The following is a 24,542-nucleotide window of genomic DNA, read 5'->3' on the forward strand; positions in this document are numbered from 1 at the left end:
AATACCTAAGCTAATAGAAACAAATAATATTAGATGGTAGGACATGAAGTAGTAAGTGCCTATCTATCTTGCAGTGCAGGTAAAAAACGTAAAACTGCTTATAATGAATGGAATTATAACTTGTATTTTCACCACCTTATTATTCTCCAAGAAGTTCAGACACCATTGGATAGTTCTAACCAGTAAGTAAAATTGAATTCAAGAGATCAATTATCTCTCACTGTTGAAGATGCTCCCTAAAATAGTATGGCGGTTGATGGGTGCAAAGAGAAGATTCCGCTTTCCTTCGTGGATCGTCCCAAAAATGGGCAAAAGAAAGCAACCATTGAGCCATTCTGATCAAAATCCTCTAAAAAGAGTCGAAATCCGTTTGAAATCAGTTAAAGATTACAGTGTTGAAAGAGCCTCCAATTCAGAACTTCCTATATTCTATTTTGCACCGTCTGTTGCCACAAATTTGCTGGGCCAATTTGCAAAAAAACATTAATGTCCTGAAAAAAGAAGCTTTGATCTTGCTGGAGAAGCTAGATTCTAAAGACGTATAAGAAAAATTCGCACTGAGAATAATTTTGAAGCTTTTTATGCTTCAGTTTTCAATATTATATGTGAAGTTCAATACATTTTATTTGGAGTATTTTCATTTCTTTTCGTGCCATCCTCCTGTGAATTTTCATGCACATTCTACAATAACTATCAATAAATAAATAAAAAAAAAAAACAATAATCAAGTAATAGTACATTTTCGATGGCATTATACATATAAATTTAACACTACATCTTCTTCAACATCTCAGTTCTCTCCGAAAAACACCCCATCAACAATATCATCGTAGTCGCTTTCATTCCGCAACGCCTCGTAGAATCCTGCCCCAACAGTTTCCTTGACTCTATCGGCTGATACTTCCTTTTTCGGTTCATCAGAGCCTTCCTTCTTCAATGTTTTCCCATCTTTCTTCAATTCTTTCAATACACTGATGATCGTCCCAGTAAGCACCTTCTTCTCCCTAGTGAAGATCTTGTTGGACAAGACATCGTTATTTGTATCTGCGGTTTCGTTGCTTTCGTTATCAGCCATTTCCACATCGCCATCATCATTATTATTTTCCGATTTGATATCAAGAGTGGTGTCAAAGAAAATAAACTCTGACCAAATCTTAAGATTCCCTAATAATACTAACCGAATGATTTCATTCCCAAGCTTTTTGATCCCAATGATCGCCCCGTAGTAACAGCCAAAGTTTCTCAAAAGATTCTTCATATAAAGTTTTTGAATATTGGTTTTATCTATACTGGAAGTTTCTTCTTCTTTGGTCTCGTTGACATCATTGTTATTACCATTAAGACTGGACTGTAAGAATGCCTTCAATAGAGTTCTGGCGACTCTTGGTTTCAAAGTATTGTAGTTACTACCATAATTCTTCAAGATATGATCGAGCAAACTAGCAGCGAATTCTCTGATCGCCAAAGTCTCGTCCAAATAATCTTCAAGAGTATTGGCCTCCACTACTTTAATTTGGTTTGCTGAGGTCGGCAATTTCCCAATTTTCTTCGCTAATAATAAGGTTAAAATACATGGTAAAAGTGCGTGGATATACGGATCGAGGAAAATATTTTCGTTCAATAACAACGAGTAGATTGATTCTAGCATGATGTGCAAAAGAGAAATATCATTCAAGTTATTGGTGATGGTTTCGGAAATGAATTGGATAAAATATGGCACTAGTTGGTGTAATCCAGGGTCTGATCTCATTGATACAAGCGCCGCATTTTTCAAGTATTCGTATTCTGGATTGTTAACCGGTGAGGAGGTTAACACCAGGATGATCTTGTTGAAATAAAGTTGGAGTTCTTTGGAGATGACATGCTTAATTAATGGTTTTGCCGATAATCCATTGTTATTGGTGTCGAATTTCCCATTTCTGTTGCCCGATGGACCATTGGAGGTAGAATTTTTAGCAGATTCTTCGGATATCGAGTTGGTATTGATGATTAAGTTCTGCATTGATCCACGCTCATTCGCTGGCAATGACTTGATTTCATTAAGTGATGGGTTTTGAGGAATGTTTGGTTGCACCCCTTCGATGGCCAACCAATGTGCAGTGAAGGTCACCAATCTTGGGATCTTTGGTAGTGGGGTATTGATCAATTTTTCAAAATCCATTTGGTTTTCATCAAGATAATACAAGGTTTGGCCAGGTCCCACTAGTGCCTGTTTGAATGACAATGGTTTCCCATTGCCATTGCTGATATTGTTCCCGTAGCCGTATAATGGTTCAACATTGAGAACTTTAAGGGCTTTATTGATATCTTTGGTGAGGAGGGTCTTTCTCTTTGAATGTCTCATGAACTTAAGGGCCTGTTCAGTGATCTGGAAGATTCTATATTCGACATCCATGGCCACGACGTTTCCCACGTCGTTCGGAAGGTTGGCGATCCCCAAAGACTCGGCAGCATCCTTCACGGTGTCGAGAGGCGACCACAATGAGTTGGACGCGGGCATCGATACTGGAGGAGCCATTTTTATACAAAAATATATCCTTTTAATCCAATTATTGTCAAATATAGACCTTACAATAGATGCTGCTTATTGTTGTTTATTCAAAAAGAAAAAAAAAAAAAAAAAAATTGGCGTCCGATGTACAGGGGCTTCTAGTATATATATATAGAGAATACTAGCTGTGTCTTCTGACTGTTGATAGTTCTTTTGCAATTTGGGTTAATTATATCATTTAGAACCCTTTTTACGAGTATGAATAACATCCCATACGATAAAAATAAATAAAAGATTACCACAGGGTTCTCTTTGTCCATGGATCCCATCCGAAATGTTCTGACACGGCGAATGCACAGACGGAATGTTGATGGATTCCACCGATTCTTCGGGGATATTCACCACCAAAGGAATGGATTGGTGCCTTGATTTTGGCTTATCCTGAGGACACATCTCTGGCTTCTGGAATCTGAGAAATCAGGTATAATAATCGGGCAATATCCCAATCTTTTTTTCTCATTTTGTTTTTGTTTTTTGCTTTTTTCCTTTATTTATACATTTGACATTATTCTTTCATTCTTCAAACATTGATCTACGAAATATGCTCCCTCTATTACTATTTGTTACATCATTTTTGATTACTATCACCTCAGCACAATTCAATGGTGTGTTATATGGTACAGGTACCACTGAACAATTGAAGTTTACCTTCGGTAGTGACAGCAGCAGTTCTAGCATATCGCCAATCAATGAGTTCATCGCCACCGGTAATTTCCAAAGCACTGCTGGGTCAGAAAGTTTAGAAGTTTCCAAATCTCATCAACCGGCGATTATGCTCTCTGATTTCTATTTCAAATACGGCAGATTAACTTACGAAGTTAAAATGGCCACGGGGCAAACCCTCACTTCTGCCAAAATGTACAGTAGTTCCACCGGGGTTGGTCTTTCAGTAGGTGGGGTCACTCCAACAACAGTATATCCTACGTTGAACGGCACTTATCTAGATAATGATGGCTATGATACTGGGTGTGATTTGACTGATGGATATCATAATTATACTTTTGAATGGTCCAAAGACACCATCCAATATTTCTTCGATGATAAACTCATAAAGACCGTCAACAGTTCGAGCGAATATTTCATCATTGATCCCGCCACTATTGGGTTCATGATCGAAAGAATTTCAGAAAAATCTTCCAAAAACAAGAAAGACGAGAGTGCTCATTTGAAATCCATCACTTTAAACGATGCCACTGGGTCGTACTTTTATGTGCTGAAAACCCCAGATACAGTTTACACACTGGCAGATCTCATGGATGGTGACAGGGTTATAATGAAAAATAGCCTTGATTTACTGCCATTTATTGTGGGAAATAATCTGACAAGTGCTGGTTCATCTAGAACCACTACTACTTTGAGTCCTGCTAAAACCAATTGATTGAAATATGATGTTCAAAAAAAAAAAAATAGCCCAAATTTTTCTTCCATTCGTAAATAGGATTGTTCTTTTTCTTTTTAGTTCTTTTAAATTTCCTTTCCTTTCCTTTCCTTTCCTTTCCTTTCCTTTCCTTTCCTTTCCTTTCCTTTCCTTTCCTTTCCTTTCCTTTCCTTTTCTTTCCTTGCCAGTACAATAGATGCCTTTAATCATAATATAATAATATATCTCCTCTTTTTGCTGTAAGCATTACCCAAAAGCATTGATAAGGTTGAATCCAGTTTTCACTGGATCAACAAAAATAACATGAGTGAAATACTCGGCAAAACGACTTTCCATCCCGCTAAATCCAGCACATCCAAGTAAAATGACCTTCACTTCTGGGTTCTGTTCTATTAATTTCTCAATTCTATCAATGAGCTTGACGAAATTGTCCTTATCGTGGATTCTCTTTGGAGTAATCCCACTGGAGTAAGTCCCCTTGAAAAACGGGATATCCACTCCACCAAAGTATTGTTGCACTGACTCATTCAAAATACTCACCCAATCATCATTGGAGGTGAGGATCAAGAATTCTCTAGGAAACTTGCTCACGGCAAAAATCAATGACGAATCAAAGATCCCTTGGATCACAATCTTCTTATTTGGCAACCTGATGTTCCTATCAATGTACTGGTTCAATTCCGCGACTAATGGATGTTTGGAATAACAACAAATTAGAATTCCCTAGCAATCTTGAAAAATCGCGGTCAATTGAGGTAAACACTCCCGGCAAGATTCCGCGGAAGTCACAACGTCGATAATCTCCAGAGGTGCTGATGGGGGAGCGGAGAAGTATTCAATAGAAAGCAGTGGTTTTTTCAATACCAGTGGGGTCAAAGAAGTTTTGATCTCCTCGGTCATTGATTGAGAGCTATTGGGGTTGACGATGAGTAGCTTTGACATGATTTGATTGATTAGCAAGGCGGGTAGAGGGGGTTAATTTGTATCTTCTGATACTCCCGTAGAACTATTTTGTTCTAATAGAGATCTTCTGGTAATCCACAAAGAATCTCTTAATCCAAGAGAACTAACTCTCCAATGTTGTAAAATGATCATCTTGCCACCAGAAAATGAAGATAAGAAAAAAAAAATGCATGGTGAGAAACAACAAGAAAAATAAATTGAAAAAAACGCTCCCGGAATTCAATCCGTACTGCCAAAATAGCCAACAATCATTGACTTGAACAAGATGCCCCAGACCACTAAAAGACGAAAGACTGTGGATCCTAAGGATCGAATGAGGGTCAGCAAGGCCTGTGATCGCTGTAAACGACAGAAGATCAAGTGCGATGGCTTAAACCCTTGTGCCAACTGCACCAAACACCAGAACAATTGCCAATACACCCCAACCCAACCCCCACCGCCAAACAACAACAGTAGCATCTCCAAGACAAACCGATTACAGCATAATAAATCCAGTGAAGAATATATTTCGTTTTTAGAACTGCGGATTAAGTCGTTGGAAAACCGTGGTGGTGCGAATCAAAGTGCCAGGATTTTTCCAACGCGCGGGCCCAACGGTAATAACAAACCCATTGATAACTCTAGAGAAATAATTTTTTTTTCGACCATCAAGTGGAGAAGTATTAGGACCGATGGAAATATCTTGCTCCAAGATTTATCAAATATGCTCTACAACTCACTTTCCCAAGAAGATCAGTCGAAAGTTACCAAGCCACGAACCCAATTTTATGCGTGGAATTGTCTGGGTTCGCACTATATCAATTCCGACTATTTAACCAACCCGTTAACCTCTAAAAATTGGAAGGATTTACTTCATGGGGATCTGGAGCTTTCCAAGTACTTTCTCAACTATTTTTTCCTGGAAATCAACCCGCTATTTGCCATTCTTCACGAACCGATTTTCTTACAACAGTATCAGAAATATTTATCGAATTTGCAAACTCAACAATCAGACCAACAAAGTACCGACCATGATAGTCTCTTTGTGGCGATGTTATATTTGATCTATGCGATTTCCATGCGGTATACTGAGTTTGGATTCAATAAGAAGTACAAATCGGGATTGGAGGAAAAAATGTTTGAAATCGCGTTGGAAATCATCACGAAATTATCGGTCAGTTGGGAATCATTTGAGCTTGTGCAAGGCTGGTTATTAATCTTCATTTATTTACGGACCACTCACAAACAAGCCTCGACATTTTATGCCATCAGTAACGCGGTTAGAATGGTGAAAGGGATGTCGTTAGATTTGCACGTCATTTATCCAAAAACCGTGTTTCAAAACCAGTATGAATCCATCAAAGCCAAACGAATTTTTTGGGCGGTGTACACTTTGGACAAATTGTATAGTTTGCATAGTGGTAGAAGCTTTTTAATCGATGATCACGAGGGTCAATTCATCTATCCAAGTTGGGATTTCCATGAACAAAATGATGGGTGGTTTACGGTACCTGCGTTAGCATTACTCAAACTAGCAATAATATCTAAACAGCTTATCTATTTCAGCACTGTCAACAACCCCTCGGTGTTGAACTGTGATTATAATCATGTGGTGGAAGATTTCGCGTATTTGAAAAGTTGGTGTGAACAAAATAATCTTTGGGATCTCCTGGATGATGGTTTCCACAGTTCGGATGAAGTTTATCGAGGCTCACAGAGACCTGCTGATAGTGCTATGGTATTATCACAATTGAAACTTCATTATTATCATTCGTACTTGACGTTACAACTGAAGGCGTTGTATCCTTTAGTTAACCGGGCAAACATTTATACCCAAAGTGGGATGAATAAAGATGTTGATTTTTATAATTTTGATTCTTTGATGGCCCATTGCAAAGCCGTCATGAGTATTTTCAAAAAATTCTACGAAAAAAAATTGATTTTCACACCATGGTACTTGAATTTAAACTTGTTGTTTAACGTGGGGGTTTTCTCATTAGTGTTAATCAATAGCGGAATCAAGATCGAAGAAAATCGCCAGAATTATATCGAAACCATTGATATTTTGCGAATCCTACGACATCCAGTGTTCCGAACCCCCGATCCCAATAAAAATTATGCCAATGGTAATGCCACAGTGTCTTTGGAAATTGTCAATAATGTGGTATACGAAGTCACATACCAAGACAAGTTTGGAATGTGTAACGAATGTCTTTATGCTCTAAAGTTACTAAATAGAATGATGATTATGAGAAATAATCAAATCACATCGATGTTGGCGCAATATACCGATCATGGACCAAGTACGGTGAATGAAGCAACGTTCACTCAGTTTGGGTTCAGTCATCATGTTCGCAAAGCAAAGTTGGAAAATAATAATATCGGATACCCTGTGCGTACGACATTGGCAGGGGCTGGTCAACAATCATCTTATTCTCCTCCTCCTAATCCATCAGGCATGGCGGTAACTGCTATTCCAGGAGAACCCCATATCGATGAAAAACCAAAACAGTACGAAGCAGCTCGGATGGCGGTGGAAACCCCGGTATTTTCTGAACCACAATTTGGCACTTTTATGGCCCCAGAAATCATTCCTGGGATCCCTTCAACTCAACTGGCTGCAAATAATCACAATGTGAATCCAAGTGGCTCATATGTGAACCCATTATTGCAAGATTTCATTCTTAATCAAACCCCTATGGATTCTGTTAGTCATGGTGGAACCGATGATTCTCCCATCAATGGTGGCCAAGCCAATACGGTTTCGGATATTTCTGAACTAGGGGATGGGAATAATAATTACGAGGCGATCATTCAATTAGATGGGATCAATAGTATTCAATGGTTTGATCAATGGGATCAGAATTCGTTAAACATTGTATGATATTTATTTTTTTGTATGATATTTATTTGTTTTATGTTATTTATTTATTGTGAGAAATATTACTAGATTATTTTGTTTTGTTTTGTTTTGTTTTGTTTTTTAAGGTGGTAATAGAGTTTTTAATTCGTATTGAAAGATAATTAAAGCAATGACCAATACATATGGTGTGTAATATATTTAAATTTGTATAGATAGCGATAATCTTCTACAAATCTCATGCAAGTTATTAAAGAGACAGGGGGAAAAAAAATATTAGATTTTAATACATAATACAATAAAACGGTTCATTAATGACATATTCTTGAGAGATGGAAGTGGAAAAACAGAAGCATAAATGAGATAGACTATTTTTAAATTTATAATTATTTTTTTCTTTTCATTTCAGATTCTTTTTTTTTTTTTTTTTTTGATTGAACTTTCCATGGCTTCTTCGATTTCCAACACTACTGAATTGGAGCATATAATATTTGAGTCAAATACTTTCTCTTGTATCTCACGGTAGTGGCCACCGCTAATGTATTGTGCTTGATGCTGGTGGTGGCCAAATGGTTCAAAATGACATGGTTTGGAATAGGTAAAGAGCCCCCGGCGTTGATTTCCTTATTGAAACTTCCGGCCTCGCTGGAGTTTTGTTGTTGATTATTCAAGATAACGTGGTCCAAATGTGGAGGTAACGCTGGAGGAATCAACCATTGATTATTCCCGCTTTGACGATGTTGTTGATCAAGGGTAAGATAATACCGTTCCATGGCTTGTGGGTCGATAAAAATTGCTGGGATGGTCGAAGTGTAAGTGTAGTCTCTTTTGGCGGCAGCGGCTTTGGCGTTGTTAATCATGGATTTTTCGTGGAATCTAGTGTACCCATTACCCATATCATCGTCATCTTGAGTTAAACCTAACCGAGAATCTTTGTTGGCCATGGATTTCTGTTGTAATTTGGCACGTTGTTCCGGAGTCAAGTTTTCTTGTAAGATTTGTTGGTTTTCTTGGATTTGTTTCAATTTGGCAAGGTTGGCATCGTCCAATCCCGCCTGCTGAGGAATTTCTTGTGGTGGTTGAATGTTATTATTATTATCATCTACTGGTTGCTCTTCTTCCGATAATATTTCGATATAGTTGACAAAATTCCCCCGTGAATCGGTGGCGGTAGGCAAATAATCGGAAAATCTAAGTTCATTGTCCACAACAAACCGAAATCTATGGGTGCCAATTGGCAAATTCAATCTAATAATATATTCCTTATCATCTTCATTGACTTTCTTCATTTTGATCATCTTGGTCCAGCCAGTGAACGAACCAGTGACGTACACTTTCGAGCCCCCTTGAATCCACTTGATCTCTACCGGGAACAATTTTGGTTTGACAGCGTCACCACCACTGTTGGAGTTATCGATGGTTTGTGATGATGATGATGATTCCTGAGGATGTGAGTTGTGCAGTTTTCTCGCTTGGATTAGTTCATTTTCGGCATCCTCCGTTAATATCAACGTCGATTTTCTTCTGACAGGTCTGTTTTCTGATGACAGTCCTTGGTCATCTTCATGAGTGCCTTCTTGATCAATACTCATCATCGATGCGGTTTTTTTCCCCAAGTTCAAATTACTCATCGAGCTGTTGATATCTGTCATTTTCAAGTCCCTCATTGATTTATTATGGTCGCCAATGGGTTTCGTGACATTTCCTGGGTCATCACTGCGAGTGCTAGCCTCTGACATGACGTTTTGTTGAGTTGTTTCTGTGGTGGCTGGAGCAGGAAACTGACCAAAGAATGGTTTGACAGTCAGCTCGTTATTTATATTTTTGTGGTTTTCCATGATATGGGCAAAAAAAAAAAAAGATGGTTATTATTATTACTATTGTTGTTTCCTTTTTTCCATAAAAAGTTGGCACTGTCCCGCGCAAGTAATCCCTGACAAGTTGTGTATATATATAATAATAATGATCCAGCAAAACTTGGAGTTTTTTTAAAAGAGGGGTACTTTTTAAATTAACAAACGTTTGTTTTTCCCAATATGAAATGTAGCGACCGAATAGTGATGAAGATAATAACAATAGTTGAAGAGCGAGTTCCGATAACAACCAGCTGTCATTGCTAATTTTGCTTCCGATTTTTTTTTTTTTCAACCGTTGGACAGCCAGGGTGTGTCACCCGCTTTCTTACACCATTTATAAATAATAACAATAATAATAATAATAATAATAAACAATAAAAGCAAACAAAATATTAATAAAAGTCAATCTATCTGTAATCTATCTTATAAGGTATCAAGATATTAGCAGAGGGAAGGCAAGGAAATAAGAAAAAGAATTTCAACCATGAAAAGTAAAAAATAAAAAAAGAAGGATATATCACCAAATTCTTTCATTCATATTAAACCATCTCAAATAATATATATATATATATATATATTCCATACATCAAGTAGTCTCCTAGTCCCCTCAAATTAAAACCAATCCAATCAATGGAAGTTTTTCAAACTAAATGATGAAGGGTCATATCAGCAGACAACTCTTTACCATCTCTCAACTCTTTCCACCACTTGAACAAATAGTTTTCACAAATCAACTTGAACCATGGGGTGAATACCAACTTTGGATCGTCCAACATCGATCTTAATTCTTCTTCGGAAACGTACTGGGCGTCTCTAACCTCGTTCAAGTTCATGTTCATTTGGATATTCTTCTTGGCGATCAAAATGTAATCAATCTCATGTTCTCCCCACTTGCTGTCGGTAGGGTTTGGTGATTTGTAGTGTATTCTTGTTAAGAAACTGAAATCTTGAGTGGTAACTCCAGTGATCCCTAATTCATGATCCAACTTTCTGACCGCTGCTTCTTTAGTCCCTTGGATCCCGTTTTGCAACAACACTTCTGGATCACTGCTTAACCCACCCAATTCTTGAGGGAAGCAAAGTGGGTGAGAACAGCAAGTATTGGTCCACATATCTGGGAAAGTGATTTTTTCCGTGGCTCTTTGTTGCAATAACAACTTATTGTCTTCGTTGAATAAAAACACCGAGAACGCACGGTGCAACAATCCTTCATCGATGTTGGTCATCAAGTGACAAAGTTTCTTGGTCCCAGCCCCAACAGGCACATCATCGTAATCCAAAACGATACAGTTTTCATTCATGAGTCTGATTTGTTCTTCGTCATGACCTTGGAAAATGTCGAGTTCCTTATCGAGCTTGTCATCACTGGACGCAGACCCTGAAGTCTTGCTCAATGGGATGACGTCTGGGAATTTGGCCAAGATCTCCGATGGTTTTAAATTCTTGACCAATTGGTCGTAGCTAGAGCTGGTCATTATGTGCCTGGTAAACGGAATATATAATAAGTACTGTTCTTGATTGGTACAATTTAACTCCACGGTAATCATATTTCAAATTTTCCTCCTCGTACAGATTTTTTTTTTTTTACTTCATGCGATGACGATTACCCGTATTACATCATCGTTTATTCTTCTTCCTCTTCTTCTTCTTCTTATCACCAACACTTCCTACAATTTGAATAATCATAAATCAAAATCATTAAAAGTATAAAGTAAACACATAAATAACACCGTTAACTTTCAAACTACACAAACCTCTAAGTGTATTTATTTAGCTTATTTCTTTTGACCTTGGGCAGCAACGGCAGCAGCACCGGCAGCAGCAGCTTCTGGGTCCAAGTAGTATGGTTCCTTAACTGGCTTCAAGTTGTCGTCCAATTCAAAAACCAATGGGATACCAGTTGGAATGTTGAATTCGGTGATGGAATCATCTGACATTCCGGTCAAATGCTTGTACAAACCTCTCAAGGAGTTACCATGGGCCACGACCAAAACAGTCTTGTCTTGGATCAATTCCTTGGCAATTCTGTCTTGCCAGAATGGCAACATTCTGTCGATGACCAACTTCAAAGATTCAGTCTTTGGCAAGGCGGATGGGTCCAAATCGGCGTATCTTTCATCGTTAGCTTGGGAGAAATCAGAGTCATCGGCAATCACTGGTGGTGGAATATCGTAAGATCTTCTGTAAGTCTTGAACAATTCTGGACCGAATTTTTCCAAAGCATCGGCCTTGTTCTTACCTTGCAAATCACCGTAATGACGTTCGTTCAATCTCCAGGATCTTTCAACGTCGATGAAAAGACGGTCAGCACGTTCCAAAGCAAGGTTAGCGGTTTGGATGGCTCTGGACAATCTTGAGGTGAACAAGATGTCTGGCTTGATACCGGATTCGGCCAACAATTTACCAGCGTTAGCGGCTTCTTTCTTACCGGTTTCACTCAATTTGACATCGACCCAACCGGTGAACAAGTTCTTTTCGTTCCATTCAGAGGAACCGTGACGAATGAGGACCAACTTCTTGACCATTGTGAATAGAATTGACAGATATTAAAATTAATTATAAATTATAAAAATGATATAATTAAGGAGAAAGGGAAATAAGAAGAGACGGGAAAACTGAATTGCAAATGTCAAGGGTTGAAACATCCATTCCTTTTATAACAATATTCCTTTCCGGGCACATTGGCTCTCCTGATGACTGCCGGGAAGGCGGAGGGTGACCACCTCCCTGTGTCACAATGCCATGATATGCGGGTATCACAAGGGCGTCTTCGCATTTTTTATTTTTTTTTTTTTTTTTTTTTTGAAACAAAAAAAATTTGAAAAATTTCGATGAGCTTCAATAGTGATAAATACAATAAACTCTATAGAATATGTCTGCTGTTGGTTCTTTGATCTTCTGTGTTTCTTGCGGTAATCTCCTCGATTCTGTTGATGGGCAATCCAATAAAATAACGTGCGGAGTGTGTCAAAGAAGTTACAGCGCCAAAGATTTCTCGAATTTAAAAGTCGTTACCAGATCCCACGATGATGCTTTCCCTTCATCTTTAAGATTAAAGAAATCTGCGGTCAAGACATCGTTATCTAAAAGTGATCAAGAAGCAAACAACGGGGCCACCATTAAAGAAACTTGTGAAAAGTGTGGTAATGAAGAAATGGTGTATCATACTTTGCAATTAAGATCGGCCGATGAAGGGGCCACCGTCTTTTATACTTGTACAAATTGTGGTTATAGATATAAGGTCAATAACTGAGCTAATCTGGAAAAAATGAAGAAAAAAAAAAAAATTGAAAAAAAAAATTGAGGCCCTTATCATTCATTCGTTTTCCTACCCACTTATAATCCATTTTTTCCCATCCATCCATTGTTCATTCTCTCCATATTATTGTTGTTGTTCTATTTTTTTTGTCTACTTATTGTACCATATACCAAAATTAATGCATTATTATTATTACTATTTATCTTATCAATTTTAACCAAATATCCCTTCCTCGATAGATGAAGGAATTGGTTTATCACCATAGAATCCCAACCAAGAGTACGGTTTAATTAATTGGTGGTTGTGTGGCGATGCAATTTCACAGAATTTCAAAATCTCTTGGTAGAAATATACCCCATCTTGGAAATTATCCCCTTCAAACACATGGATGACAATCGACGATATCTTGTTGGTGTTGATTGCGTCCTTTTCCACCATCGCTTGATGGACCGCTTTGACAAATTGGTCTTTTGTTTGAGATATATCCTTGTAAATCTGGTTTTTGTTATTGTTTGCATCGTTGATTTCCAACAATTTGAACTTGACATCAAGTAAATCTAATGAATAATATATCGAAATGTTATTGGTGATGTAATCGTCGTAGTTGCTGACCAAATTCTCAGAGTTCAACACCACAATCTCTTGAAACTTCCCAATATCAGTTAAGAACGGAACCAACACATTGGTCAAAAATTGTAATTTGAATTCTGGTAATATCGGTGACCGTTGTTGTAATAATGTCAAGTTATACTTTTCACTATAGTACACTTCCAAACTGGTGCATACTCCTTCGATCTTCACGTTTTCTGTGGAGGATACTGGTGGGTCAATAGAGGAAATGAAAGGGTACACGTATTGGTCATCAAGTCTACCAATCTTAATGGTATCAAGGTTACTGATCAATAAATCGATCGCAAGTTGGGGCACATTGGCAAATGATACCGTTGGAATGATGATTTTTGAATCCTTAAGTTTTGCCAAAACTTCAGTTTTAGAATATTTGTCAATTATTGGGTAAAACACCATGGTTTGAAATGATAGGATATCTAATCAATGGTGACAATTAATAATCTATTATAATGTCTAAATCGGTAGTGATGATTATTATTAGGTGAAGATCTGCCATTTTGCTTTCTGTGTGTGGCAAAAAAAAAAAAAAAAAAAAAAATGTGAAAGTACACCGTTCCGGATAGTGGTCTATGGTCCGGCGTGGAAAATTACAAATGGCTGGGGGACACTTTTTCTCTCTAAACAATTAATAATTATCCATACTTTTTCTCTCTAAACAATTAATAATTATCCATTTATAATATACAATCCTTTTTTTTTCCTCTTTTAAATTTCTTTAGGCCCCAAGTTATTAAATGGCTTTTGTCGTTTTCTTTCATTCCAATGTAAAGTATCGCTCAATCTTTTAAACCATTCATTCTTCACCGACATATTCTTCACAAACGCAATCGGGAACCTGCTGGTGGTAATGGTCAAGAAATCACCTGGTTCCAATTCAATCCGATTCTTCCCGTCGAATGAGCACCACGCAGGTGATCGAGCATCGTACGGGACCCCGACCCTCAAAATCATCGATTCTGGAACCACTAACGGTCTAAATGATAAAGAATGCGGACAGATTGGACTAATCAAAATCCCCGGAATGTCAGGATGCACTAACGATCCCCCAGCAGAAAGAGAGTACGCCGTTGATCCTGATGGAGTAGCAATCACTAACCCGTCGGCTTCAATGTTGGTGAGCAATTCATTATCGGAGAATAAATCCAACGATGTCATAGTAGAGTTCGGGCCTCTATCAATGACAATATCATTAAACACCGAGTAACTAAGTACATTGAAATGGGTTTCGTCAATGGTTCTTTCGGTCAACAATTCGTCAGATAATTCCGGAACTGTGGTCAAACTAATTTTTTCTCCATGATAAGAGCCATTATTATTATTATTATTATTATTAATATGGTGCTCACAGGTCGAGGAAATCTCGTCTCGTAGAACTTTTTCTGCATCAATAAAGCTGGATTGTTGGGCAATTTTGTTTTTCCTATTACTTCTTGATCTCATCACCGTACATTCGAACCGGGTTCTGATCGAGCATTGGTACCCATTGTAAATCACATTATACAAGATTTCTTGATGATCTTTAAAATCAAACTCGGTTAAAAACCCTAGGGACCCTAAACTGAAAGAAAGCACGGGGGGAATTAATTCTTGGAAAATATAACTGGTAAACAAAATCGTCCCATCGCCTCCTAAAGTGATGACCAAATCAAAAGTGTTGGGGTTGTAAGTGCAACAATTGGACGACCAGAATTTGATTCTTCCTTCAACATGCAACAGCGGATCATCTTTGGCAATACCTGCCAAATTGAACTCTTTAATTTTCATAAGCTCATCCTGAATATACAATTCCATTTTCGGACAAATCCTCAAGATGTACCGGATCAATTTTAAAGTATCCAACACCGGTTCGATGTCGTAAATCTTGGTGACAATAAGGATCTTCTTAGCCTTGGCCTTGACGGTGATATGGTTTAATTTTGAGTCGACCAACCTGATGGTGGACACCAAATCGTAAATCTTACCTTTATCATGATAATATTTATCATTGATGATGGACGTTCCATTCTTAAGTTGGTTCAATTGATGGTTAATCAAAGACGGGACAATGTCGCAAGTATTGCGATATTTCGTCTTGCTTGCCAATGACTCCAGACTGCTCGAGCTGAATTGCAAGTAGTTATCACCCTCAAAGTCAGTATTAATTGTCGAAGAGCTACTGTTGGCAGCAGACAAGATAGGATGGTGTTTCTGATCGATTATTTTATTATCCATGGTGTTAATGGAACCAATAGATGGATGGCATTATAGATAATTCATGATAACGATGGTAATCAGCCCTCATCGTTTTTTTGCCTTATGCCACTTTTTGCCCGCTCCCAGCGCTGCTTAACCTTTTTTTTTGGTGATGGGAAAAAAAAATTATTTCAGCAGCGATGCTTTATTTTCTCCCCTTTAATCTTTTATCGTTGAGGATAATAATCAGGATAGTAGTTAGTTATGGAAATAGATCATATATTATAATATATGATTAGCACATTGACCAAGCATACCCTTCTTGTTTTGTTTTGTTTTTTATTTTGTAAATAGCAATGAATCAACCAAATAACTATGTTACTCCATACATCAATGATGATAATGATCATCATCATCATGACAATTCAAAAACCAACGCCGGTGTTCCCCTGCTACCCCCTATTCCAGTCGTTTCACAACCAACTACCACATCTTATCATCGTTTGCCCGTCCAGCAAGCTCCATTAGTCTATTCTCAAACATCACTAGGTTATTCTGAATCACACCTCCCACCAGCAAACTCCTCGGCCAACATTTTCCCAGATGATATATATGAATTGCCTCTTGGACAAAAGCTTCTGGACTTTGAAGAATTACATATTTACAATTTTGATTCGCTCTTCATCTCTCCCCGACCAAACCCTAAACTTTTAAGCCGGGGCACGTTGAAATCACTCTATTCAGGGTTCAACTTCCCAGAAGATAAGCTGCTCGATGGTGGCTATCCAGTGCCGATGATTGGGAAAAAAATGATGTATAATAATGTGTTTGGTTGGTGGAATGAACCAATGTTTTTCAAAGGGTTGCTTGCAAAGGGAAGCTCGTCTAGCACCAGTCTTGAAACTACTTGGAAAGAATTGGTGAAAAATGGATTTTATGGATTTTTCAGAGAAGATCTCATTGGTGCAATACTCCGGAATACCGACATCGTAAATTGGGAAACCTATAAGAGCAAAGTGAAAAATATCGTGATATGCGATCGACCAAACGAACGGTTCGTACCGTTGGTGAAAGAGATTCTCCAATCGAGAACCGGACTCGGTGACATGATTAGCGTGGTAATGTTCAAAAAAAACATTGGACAGTCAAATTACTCATTCAAAAATAAGATTTTGATTCAAGAATTGACCGGGAATAAGAATATCAAAGCGATATCAATTTACGATGATATTAAAGGGATAAAAACCTACCAAGACTTGATCATCGAAGGGAATTATTCATCATCATTGATTCCTACCTACGTGGAAATAATCCTGCCGGTATATTACATGCACCCAGTGAGAGAACGGTACTTGCTCGAACAATTTATCAATGCCAATAATACTAGAATTTTGACCAGGAATCTTCAAGAACAGTATAGTTTGATCAGGTTACGGAAATCGTTCTTTAAAACTGGGTATATCATCAGTGACGAGTCTAAAGAATTGTTGGTCCAATCTTTTGGGAAATTATGTAATATGTTCCCTAGCCAAACTAAGGACCATCATTATTATGATCCATCGTTGGTCAATTCGCAAATATCATCAAAACTCGAGGTGCAATTGAATATCATTGAAATTAGTAAAAGTAAAGTGGGGGATAAAAGATTAGAACAAATTGGGGGGTTTGGAGGTACATTCACTTGGGAAGTGGCGGCAGTAGGATCAATTCAAAATATCGCCTATTTTGCAGCATTGAAGCCACAACGTTATTTCCCACGGATGGGATTTCACCCACCCCCGAATTTCACTCCATTCGCCACTATGTACGAGGTGCCGGTGTTGGTGATCAGCTGCGTACCGTCGTTTGTGGTGACCTCTAATATCCCGTCAAAGATTGATAATTGGGAACCCATTAATTTCCCATTGGAAATTACTTCGACTTTGGGGTTTGTGGAAATGTTTGGGATTGTGAAGCTAGGCGGTAAGAAGATCAAGGCGTATAAACATGGGTGGAATGAATAAAAAGAATAAAAGAGTATTTGTGGCCTATGAATAAGTGAGTGAATTTGGGGCTATTGGGGAAAGGTATAATGATGACGAGTTTTCAAGTGCTTTTTTCCATTGGTTTTTCATGATGAGGTATACCGGTGGTACAAGAAATTTGTTTGAAGAATTGTATAAATTATAGATGATATCTATAATTGGGATTGAATGGTTGTCACAGATTTGTAAGAGTTGCCGAAGCTAAGTATCAACTGAACAATATATCAATGTTCAAGTTGCCAATATTGGCTAAAATAACGCTTAAATTAGTAACATCGATTATTTATCTTTCTCTAAACGATTCATACATAATGATTACACATAATCCACACTTAATGACACCAATAACAAAATATGTATAGTAAATGAAAAACTATGAATGGGGAAAAAAAGAAAATTTGACACATAACAAAACGAACAAATAACAAGAAATAAAAAAGATTTCAAAGTAGAAAAAAAAATAGTGAGAAAAAAAAAAAAGAGAGAAAAAAAAAAAAGAGAGAAAGATAAAGTATCAATCATGCACTTTCTTTGGCTTTTTCTTCTTCACCAATGAATTCATCCTTTGGAGTGACTTCTGTACCATCAACAAGTCTGCTTCTGGTAGAGCGAACACTGACCAATTCTTCACTGTCATCTTCATCTGCTTCTTGAGGAATCAACAAGTTCAAAAACACGGCAATGAACCCGGTGACGGCGAACCCGGTTTCCATAACCAAGATCACGGCATTGAGCAACCCAGTCAAACTATGGTTTTCACCTTTGTAACCAAAGAAAGTGTCAAACCAATCGCCAACCAAAGTGGCCCCGAAACCCCACATCAACGAAGCAGTAAGCACGAATCTATCACGTCTGGTGAATTCCAATCCGGAAATAATCGCCAACCCAGAGCACGCGACACTGGTGAATAAGAAGGTGGTCATACCTCCCAATACGGCTTTTGGAATCGAAACGATGGCGGCAGCAAACTTGGAGAAAATCCCCATGATAATCAAAAAGAAACAACACCAGTAACCGACAGTTCTACTGGCACATTTGGTGATGGAAATAACACCGTTATTTTGAGCAAAAGTGGACATTGGAGTACAACCAAACAATGGGGATAAGATCCCAGAGAGCCCGTCGGCCAAAATACCACCTTGGATACGAGATTCGTATTCAGGACCTTCAACTGGCAATCTTGAGACATCAGAGGTGGCAGTGATGTCACCAATGGCTTCCATCATCAACACGATGAATAACGCAAGTAGTGGCAAAACGATTGGTCCGTAAACTCTGAGACGGAAAGTATGAACCCACAAGAAAGTGGCGGCTGGAGCGATATCAATACCGGATCTGTCGAAATAACCACAGGCAGCAGCAACAATACAACCAACGAGTAACCCACAAATGACGGCCATAGATTTCATAATTGGGGCCCCCCATTTTTCGCAAATCACAATCACCATCCAGACCAAGAACCCAAGACCAATAAATTGAGCCGAACCCCAAGTCAAAGGAATAGGAGCGGTAGCCGATGGACAAACTTCACCAACACATCCAGAGCCACCGACAAGGTCGTTGAAACCAGATTGGATCAATGAGACCCCGATAAGCAACACCACTGGACCAGTAACGATTGGAGGGAAAACTTTTTGCAAGAGCTTTGGAGGTAAAAATGAACCGGCGATTTCCAACAACGCACAACAACAGGTGGTACCCAAAACCATACCGTAACCGTCTTTACAAGGTAACTTGGTACCGTCTTCACTGACCGGACAAGTGCCGTCTTTGTACATGATTGGGAACGCTTTGGAGACAATAGAGATGGTGGTGAACGAGGTACCCACGACACAAAGCAACCCAGTACCGATGCTATAAGGGGTTCCGTAAATGCGGAATCTGGTGATTTGGATGGCTGAAAGGATACCAGAGGTGATCAAGGAGCAAGACACGAGGAACTGGGTAGTTTCTGTGTCCAAGTTGGCGGCGGAGGAGATAAGAAGGGGAGGCGACACCACCCCAGCCAACATGGCCAAGGCGTGTTGTAAACCTAGGAGGAACCCGAGGAACACTGGCATTTCTGCGTCCAAGGGGAAGAACGGTTGGATTTTGTCTTTGGAGAAGAACGGGATTTTTGGGGTGAACAAGTAGAGGTAGTCATAGTCACCGACGAGCCCATCTTTGGTGGTGAATTTCTTGAGGAGCTTGGTGACTTTGAATCTTGCGGAGGATACAAGAGACATGGCGGTGTGTGTATCTATAATGTATGGGTGGTATAGTATAATGGTAAGAGGGTATGTGGAAAGTAGAAATGTAGGAGATGAGTATCGCCATATATATATATATACATAATATTTTATATTGGGATATCGTGAAGATCGTCGATACCGGTGTCACCTTATGCAGAGTGGTGCATTCTACTGCGCGATAAGAGAGAAATTTCACTTTTTGGTTTTTGTGCTGTTATCGGTGGTTATCTGCCAGCTGTTACACAGTAGATAACATATAGCACATAATATATAATATATAATTTGTATATGGTATCTATCATCATCGTGGACACTACAATACAGTACGCATATGGTTATTTCCTTTCCTTTTCGTCTCTCTTGCTTCTTTCCTTCCTTTCTTTTTTTTTTTTTTTTTTTTGTATGTACATCCATCCCCTTTTCTGCCCACATTACATTTACTTTCACTCGCTCCGCACCGGTAATTTTTTGAAATTTTTTTTTTTTTTTTTTTTTTTTTTTTTTTTTTTGGTGCGGCGATTGATTTGATTGTTGTTGGCGATCGTTCATCCCATTTCAAAACGGGGTATTCCGATAAATAAATATCAGCATTATTATCATTGTTACGATATTCCTAATTGCCAAAAGACACCTATTGTCAATCATCGGTATTCAATTTCGGCGGATTCTTTTTCATCTTTTCTTTCTCTTATTCACCTTCCTTTTTCTTTCCCTCTCTGTCTTTTCTTTTTTTATTATTCGCTCGATCCCCTTTTGACATATACCATATCTGTATACTACTACTACTACTACTACTACTACTACTACTGCTTCTACTTATCATATCTCAAAATATTTATTCATTTATATATCTCTATGTGAAACCCCGCTAAAAAAAATCGCCTCTCTATTAGCAACAACTCTAAACAAAAAGAAAAAAAAAGTTTTCTCTCTCTAATTAACAATTTGTCAATCAATTGATAAGGAAAGTTCACCAAGTATCCATTAATTAAGCTTAATTTTCTGGATAAGAAAAAAAAATACGAATATGAAAAAAATTCGCCGAAACAACAACGCCAGCAAAAAAAGAAATGGTCCCTGGCGGGATCGAACCGCCGATCTTGGCGTAACAATGCTGTGAAAAGCTGTTATTAGCACCACGCCTTAACCAACTGGGCCAAGGGACCTCTGATGTTTGTCCAGAGCAATATTTTTGATTCAATTGCATTAAATTTGCGTTCCAAAACGGGGCACATAACACATGCATAAATGTGCTTAGACCCCAAAATTGTGCCCTACCCATTTTTCACCGATTACTTTTATGGTAATTAGAAGTGAGTGATGGAACAAAAATTATAATTTATCATGTCTCTGTCATTTCACCATTTCTTCTTATTTGTTGTGTAATTAATCATTTTTTTTTCAATGCAGAAGGTTGTATGGACGCTGTGGAAGTTATAATATGAGATTATCACACCCACAATTTCTCAGATATAAGTATTTCTTCTGGAAGGTGAACACTCTTAGTGGATATCATACCCCGGAAGCCACATCCAGGGGCCCTAATTGGCTGAAAAACTACCATAAATACTGGATATTTGATTTGCCTTTATCATACATAGTTCTTGTAAGAAACTATCGATTCTTATCTTACCCTTCAAATATCAGCATAGTAGATACCTGGACCAAAAAAGACCTTGAACGAAGATGAATCAAAATACTCCGAATCAACCCAAAGGCGGTTTCTGTGCAATAATAAGGGTCAGCGTAAGCTGAAGAAACTGAAAACAAAGGCTGTAAAAGGCGTCATTCAAAAAACGGTAAACCAAAAAAAACAAAGAATCTTCTCAAAATATTCCCCGCTTATGTGAGATATATAAAGTTAAATAAAGCTAAATAAATCAGAATCTTAAGCCCTCTATTCAACAACGGTAGCGTGTTTAGATGCACTAATAGGCAATAATAAATACTATATGTAATAAAAGGACGAGATGCTAACATGTACCTAAATATAATAATGAGAATAATGTTTGTCGAAAGTTAGTGTCTCTATATAATTCATATACAACGACACAGGGTATCTAAAGTCAGTGAAGTGATCTACCACAAGTTGAACCAAAGGTCAAACATGAGAAATCCAAATCCAAATTGTGTATTAACGAGCCACAGAGGTTCTAAATAACATGCAAGCCAGGCATTGCATGCCGGTCTCTCTAATAGGTGAGTAAAATACTATAACTTTCTCACAACCTCACAACCTCACACTCCTTGCTTTAAGAATTAATCACGAGAAGCATAGTACCACCATAATGGTACATTTAGGATATAGAATGCTCAAAATCGACAATTATTCACAATTATAGGTTTTGAATCCTACTAAAGAATTTTTTAGGGCACAAAAAAACCATAGATAAACATTTAGGACTTCAAAAGGACAATAGATATAGAAAATATGAATATTTCAAATTCAGGGTTACCCGGAAATATAAAAAAACAGCCTTGATGTTTATGAAAATATTCACAGTCAATCTGCTCTTGGTGGCCAAGTTGGTAAGGCATCGGACTGTAAAGTTCCTGCAATAATCCGCAGATCGGGTGTTCGAATCACCCCCAAGAGACTTTCTCATTTTTTTTTGCAAATTTTTACACGAAATTTCCAAACATTTGGTACTTGAATAATTTCAGATTTTTTTTTTTTTGATTACAAATGCAGCAGAATTCAAATCTATGGAACATATATATATATATTTATGAACAGTAATATTGGTATACTCAAGAATGTACTCTAGCGGGTCTCACAAATCTATATTATGCTTTCCAGATCATTTGCTTCAGTATCTTTTTGAATTCTTACCCCAAGAGACGATATTGAATGTGATACTATCCAACAAACTCTTTCATAGCCTCGGTTCAAAGAAACTTTATAGAAAGATTTATCTTAGTGATTCAATAATTGCAAATACTTCGGAATATAATGTTGGAAGACTTTGGTCGGTTCTCAAAGTCCTGAAGAAATATCGTGATTATTTGCGAGATGATCTCGTCAAAAAAACCATTGATAATGTATTTGATATTGGTGATGTTAGGTACGGAGAGGAAGAAATTTTACAGATCTTAAATGGTAAACTCCAAAGGTTGATCAGTACCCTTGAGAATTCAAAATCTAACTATAGAGATTTCGTGCAAGAAATATGGATCGATCAAGATTTAAACTATGAGCTTCAAGAACATTTAATCAAGTACGTGATGAACCACTCTAATTCAATAAGGTTGATTCATAGTGTTATTGACAAGGACATCATGTATATTATAAATAATGGCAATCCACAAATCAAAAAGAATTTACAAAGTTTGGAATTGTCCCCAGAACACTATTTTCCAACCCAGATTTCTACAGAATACTTGAAGCTGTTGAATGATATTATGGTTAATGCAATTCATGATAAAAACCGACAGTTCAAATCCCTTTCATTATTTGCTAATCCCATGGCATTGTTGAATTGTATGAATCTTGAAAAAGACTCTAGAATCGAGGTAGAATCTCTTACTTATCATGTTAGAAATGATCGTTTTCCCAACTCCATACGGCAAGAAAATGGTATGAAATTAGAAAAGTTATCAGATTTGATTGATCCAGAATCTCTTAAATCTCTCACCATAACTTGTTGGATGGTCGAAGAGAGTCAAGACGCAGCTGATAAGACATTTCTGGATAAAATTTGGTCAGGTTTTAATAATATTGAAGAGGTGGCGTTTATATCGATGATTGTTGATGAAAGATTGATAATTGATTTTATATCCCAGACTAAAAGTAAATTACGAAGATTCAGATTCCATTATGCATTGCCAAGGTATCATTTGGTCGATAGCAACTCTCCGTTACTCAATAGCTTGAAGAAATATCACGGTAACAGTATTGAGTATCTAGATATTAACTTCCATGATGATGATTATGAATTCTACTGGTATAACATTTTTGAATCTAAAGTGGAATTTAACAATGCTGAATTTGATGAGTTTGGCGTGAAGAACACCGGGTGCTTTTGTGATGATTGTATTTATACGAAACAGAGTATCATAAAGGAGAAATTATTTAAAAATAAACTAGAGGAAATTGAGGAGCAGGAATTTAGAGCTAAGAATATTGGATCGATAATATTTTCCAAAGGTCTAATACCATATACTTTTTCCTTTGATAAATATCCATCTTTTATAAATGTTTTGAAAATCGAGAATTTCTTGAAAAGGTTTAACGCACTCCATGAAGTGGAACTTGATTTTCAAGAGTTTAATCTAATTTATCAAACCCTTATCCATCATATGAGGCCAGCAGTGCAATTTTTCATATCAAGTTTCCCCGAATTGAAAAGATTAGTTTTAAATGATATCCCCTTTATGATTGTCGAAACGGAAAGTGATGGAAAGATTGGGAAATCTGTTTTCTCATTGAAGCTGATGTAAGTTTATCGTTGGTGGTTTTACGTTGATACCCGACAAGACAGTCCGGATTTGAAGGATTTATTCGAATGAAAAGGATGCAAGAGGAAATATCACAGTCTCAGGAATTGGAATTAAAGCCCCAGAGATGAGTTTCTTGAAAAGTAATACATAATTAAATACTGAAAAACAGCAATACATGAGCAAAAAAAGCATAAAACAT

General features: G+C 37.6%; 14 protein-coding genes across 14 annotated transcripts; 5 read left to right on the forward strand and 9 right to left on the reverse strand. All coding sequences in view use genetic code 12, as the record gives it.

Moving 5' to 3' along the window:
- Window positions 1-790: 790 nt before the first annotated feature.
- TAF6 (TATA-binding protein-associated factor TAF6) lies at window positions 791-2,518 on the reverse strand (the record flags this gene model as incomplete). Its single annotated transcript, XM_064996311.1, has 1 exon — window positions 791-2,518. One exon carries the CDS (start codon window positions 2,516-2,518, stop codon window positions 791-793), a length of 1,728 nt encoding a protein of 575 aa, XP_064852383.1.
- A 207-nt stretch (window positions 2,519-2,725) lies between these two features.
- Window positions 2,726-2,944, reverse strand: DASC09_027090 (uncharacterized protein; the record flags this gene model as incomplete). Its single annotated transcript, XM_064996312.1, has 1 exon — window positions 2,726-2,944. The coding sequence occupies one exon, from the start codon at window positions 2,942-2,944 to the stop codon at window positions 2,726-2,728; it is 219 nt and encodes a 72-aa protein (XP_064852384.1).
- A 148-nt stretch (window positions 2,945-3,092) lies between these two features.
- Window positions 3,093-3,929, forward strand: DASC09_027100 (uncharacterized protein; the record flags this gene model as incomplete). The annotated part of the gene is made up of 1 exon (XM_064996313.1): window positions 3,093-3,929. The coding sequence occupies one exon, from the start codon at window positions 3,093-3,095 to the stop codon at window positions 3,927-3,929; it is 837 nt and encodes a 278-aa protein (XP_064852385.1).
- Window positions 3,930-4,175: 246 nt separating this feature from the next.
- On the reverse strand, window positions 4,176-4,871 carry DCG1 (Dcg1p; the record flags this gene model as incomplete). Its single annotated transcript, XM_064996314.1, has 2 exons — window positions 4,176-4,615; window positions 4,691-4,871. 2 exons carry the CDS (start codon window positions 4,869-4,871, stop codon window positions 4,176-4,178), a joined length of 621 nt encoding a protein of 206 aa, XP_064852386.1.
- Window positions 4,872-5,157: 286 nt separating this feature from the next.
- DASC09_027120 (Zn(II)2Cys6 transcription factor) lies at window positions 5,158-7,755 on the forward strand (the record flags this gene model as incomplete). Its single annotated transcript, XM_064996315.1, has 1 exon — window positions 5,158-7,755. One exon carries the CDS (start codon window positions 5,158-5,160, stop codon window positions 7,753-7,755), a length of 2,598 nt encoding a protein of 865 aa, XP_064852387.1.
- A 443-nt stretch (window positions 7,756-8,198) lies between these two features.
- DASC09_027130 (protein kinase subunit beta) lies at window positions 8,199-9,569 on the reverse strand (the record flags this gene model as incomplete). Its single annotated transcript, XM_064996316.1, has 1 exon — window positions 8,199-9,569. The coding sequence occupies one exon, from the start codon at window positions 9,567-9,569 to the stop codon at window positions 8,199-8,201; it is 1,371 nt and encodes a 456-aa protein (XP_064852388.1).
- Window positions 9,570-10,228: 659 nt separating this feature from the next.
- IDI1 (isopentenyl-diphosphate delta-isomerase IDI1) lies at window positions 10,229-11,134 on the reverse strand (the record flags this gene model as incomplete). Its single annotated transcript, XM_064996317.1, has 1 exon — window positions 10,229-11,134. The coding sequence occupies one exon, from the start codon at window positions 11,132-11,134 to the stop codon at window positions 10,229-10,231; it is 906 nt and encodes a 301-aa protein (XP_064852389.1).
- A 228-nt stretch (window positions 11,135-11,362) lies between these two features.
- GPM1 (phosphoglycerate mutase GPM1) lies at window positions 11,363-12,112 on the reverse strand (the record flags this gene model as incomplete). The annotated part of the gene is made up of 1 exon (XM_064996318.1): window positions 11,363-12,112. One exon carries the CDS (start codon window positions 12,110-12,112, stop codon window positions 11,363-11,365), a length of 750 nt encoding a protein of 249 aa, XP_064852390.1.
- A 347-nt stretch (window positions 12,113-12,459) lies between these two features.
- RPA12 (DNA-directed RNA polymerase I core subunit RPA12) lies at window positions 12,460-12,840 on the forward strand (the record flags this gene model as incomplete). Its single annotated transcript, XM_064996319.1, has 1 exon — window positions 12,460-12,840. One exon carries the CDS (start codon window positions 12,460-12,462, stop codon window positions 12,838-12,840), a length of 381 nt encoding a protein of 126 aa, XP_064852391.1.
- A 219-nt stretch (window positions 12,841-13,059) lies between these two features.
- ADD66 (Add66p) lies at window positions 13,060-13,872 on the reverse strand (the record flags this gene model as incomplete). The annotated part of the gene is made up of 1 exon (XM_064996320.1): window positions 13,060-13,872. One exon carries the CDS (start codon window positions 13,870-13,872, stop codon window positions 13,060-13,062), a length of 813 nt encoding a protein of 270 aa, XP_064852392.1.
- A 309-nt stretch (window positions 13,873-14,181) lies between these two features.
- DASC09_027180 (uncharacterized protein) lies at window positions 14,182-15,687 on the reverse strand (the record flags this gene model as incomplete). Its single annotated transcript, XM_064996321.1, has 1 exon — window positions 14,182-15,687. One exon carries the CDS (start codon window positions 15,685-15,687, stop codon window positions 14,182-14,184), a length of 1,506 nt encoding a protein of 501 aa, XP_064852393.1.
- A 317-nt stretch (window positions 15,688-16,004) lies between these two features.
- Window positions 16,005-17,651, forward strand: DASC09_027190 (uncharacterized protein; the record flags this gene model as incomplete). Its single annotated transcript, XM_064996322.1, has 1 exon — window positions 16,005-17,651. One exon carries the CDS (start codon window positions 16,005-16,007, stop codon window positions 17,649-17,651), a length of 1,647 nt encoding a protein of 548 aa, XP_064852394.1.
- Window positions 17,652-18,190: 539 nt separating this feature from the next.
- DASC09_027200 (nucleobase:cation symporter-2 family protein) lies at window positions 18,191-19,897 on the reverse strand (the record flags this gene model as incomplete). The annotated part of the gene is made up of 1 exon (XM_064996323.1): window positions 18,191-19,897. The coding sequence occupies one exon, from the start codon at window positions 19,895-19,897 to the stop codon at window positions 18,191-18,193; it is 1,707 nt and encodes a 568-aa protein (XP_064852395.1).
- A 2,763-nt stretch (window positions 19,898-22,660) lies between these two features.
- DASC09_027210 (SCF ubiquitin ligase complex subunit DAS1) lies at window positions 22,661-24,343 on the forward strand (the record flags this gene model as incomplete). The annotated part of the gene is made up of 1 exon (XM_064996324.1): window positions 22,661-24,343. One exon carries the CDS (start codon window positions 22,661-22,663, stop codon window positions 24,341-24,343), a length of 1,683 nt encoding a protein of 560 aa, XP_064852396.1.
- Between the last annotated feature and the right edge of the window lie 199 nt (window positions 24,344-24,542).

The sequence above is a fragment of the Saccharomycopsis crataegensis genome, assembly GCF_037102585.1.
Source record: "Saccharomycopsis crataegensis DNA, jcf7180000000077, whole genome shotgun sequence".
Taxonomy (NCBI): Eukaryota; Fungi; Ascomycota; class Saccharomycetes; order Ascoideales; family Saccharomycopsidaceae; genus Saccharomycopsis; species Saccharomycopsis crataegensis.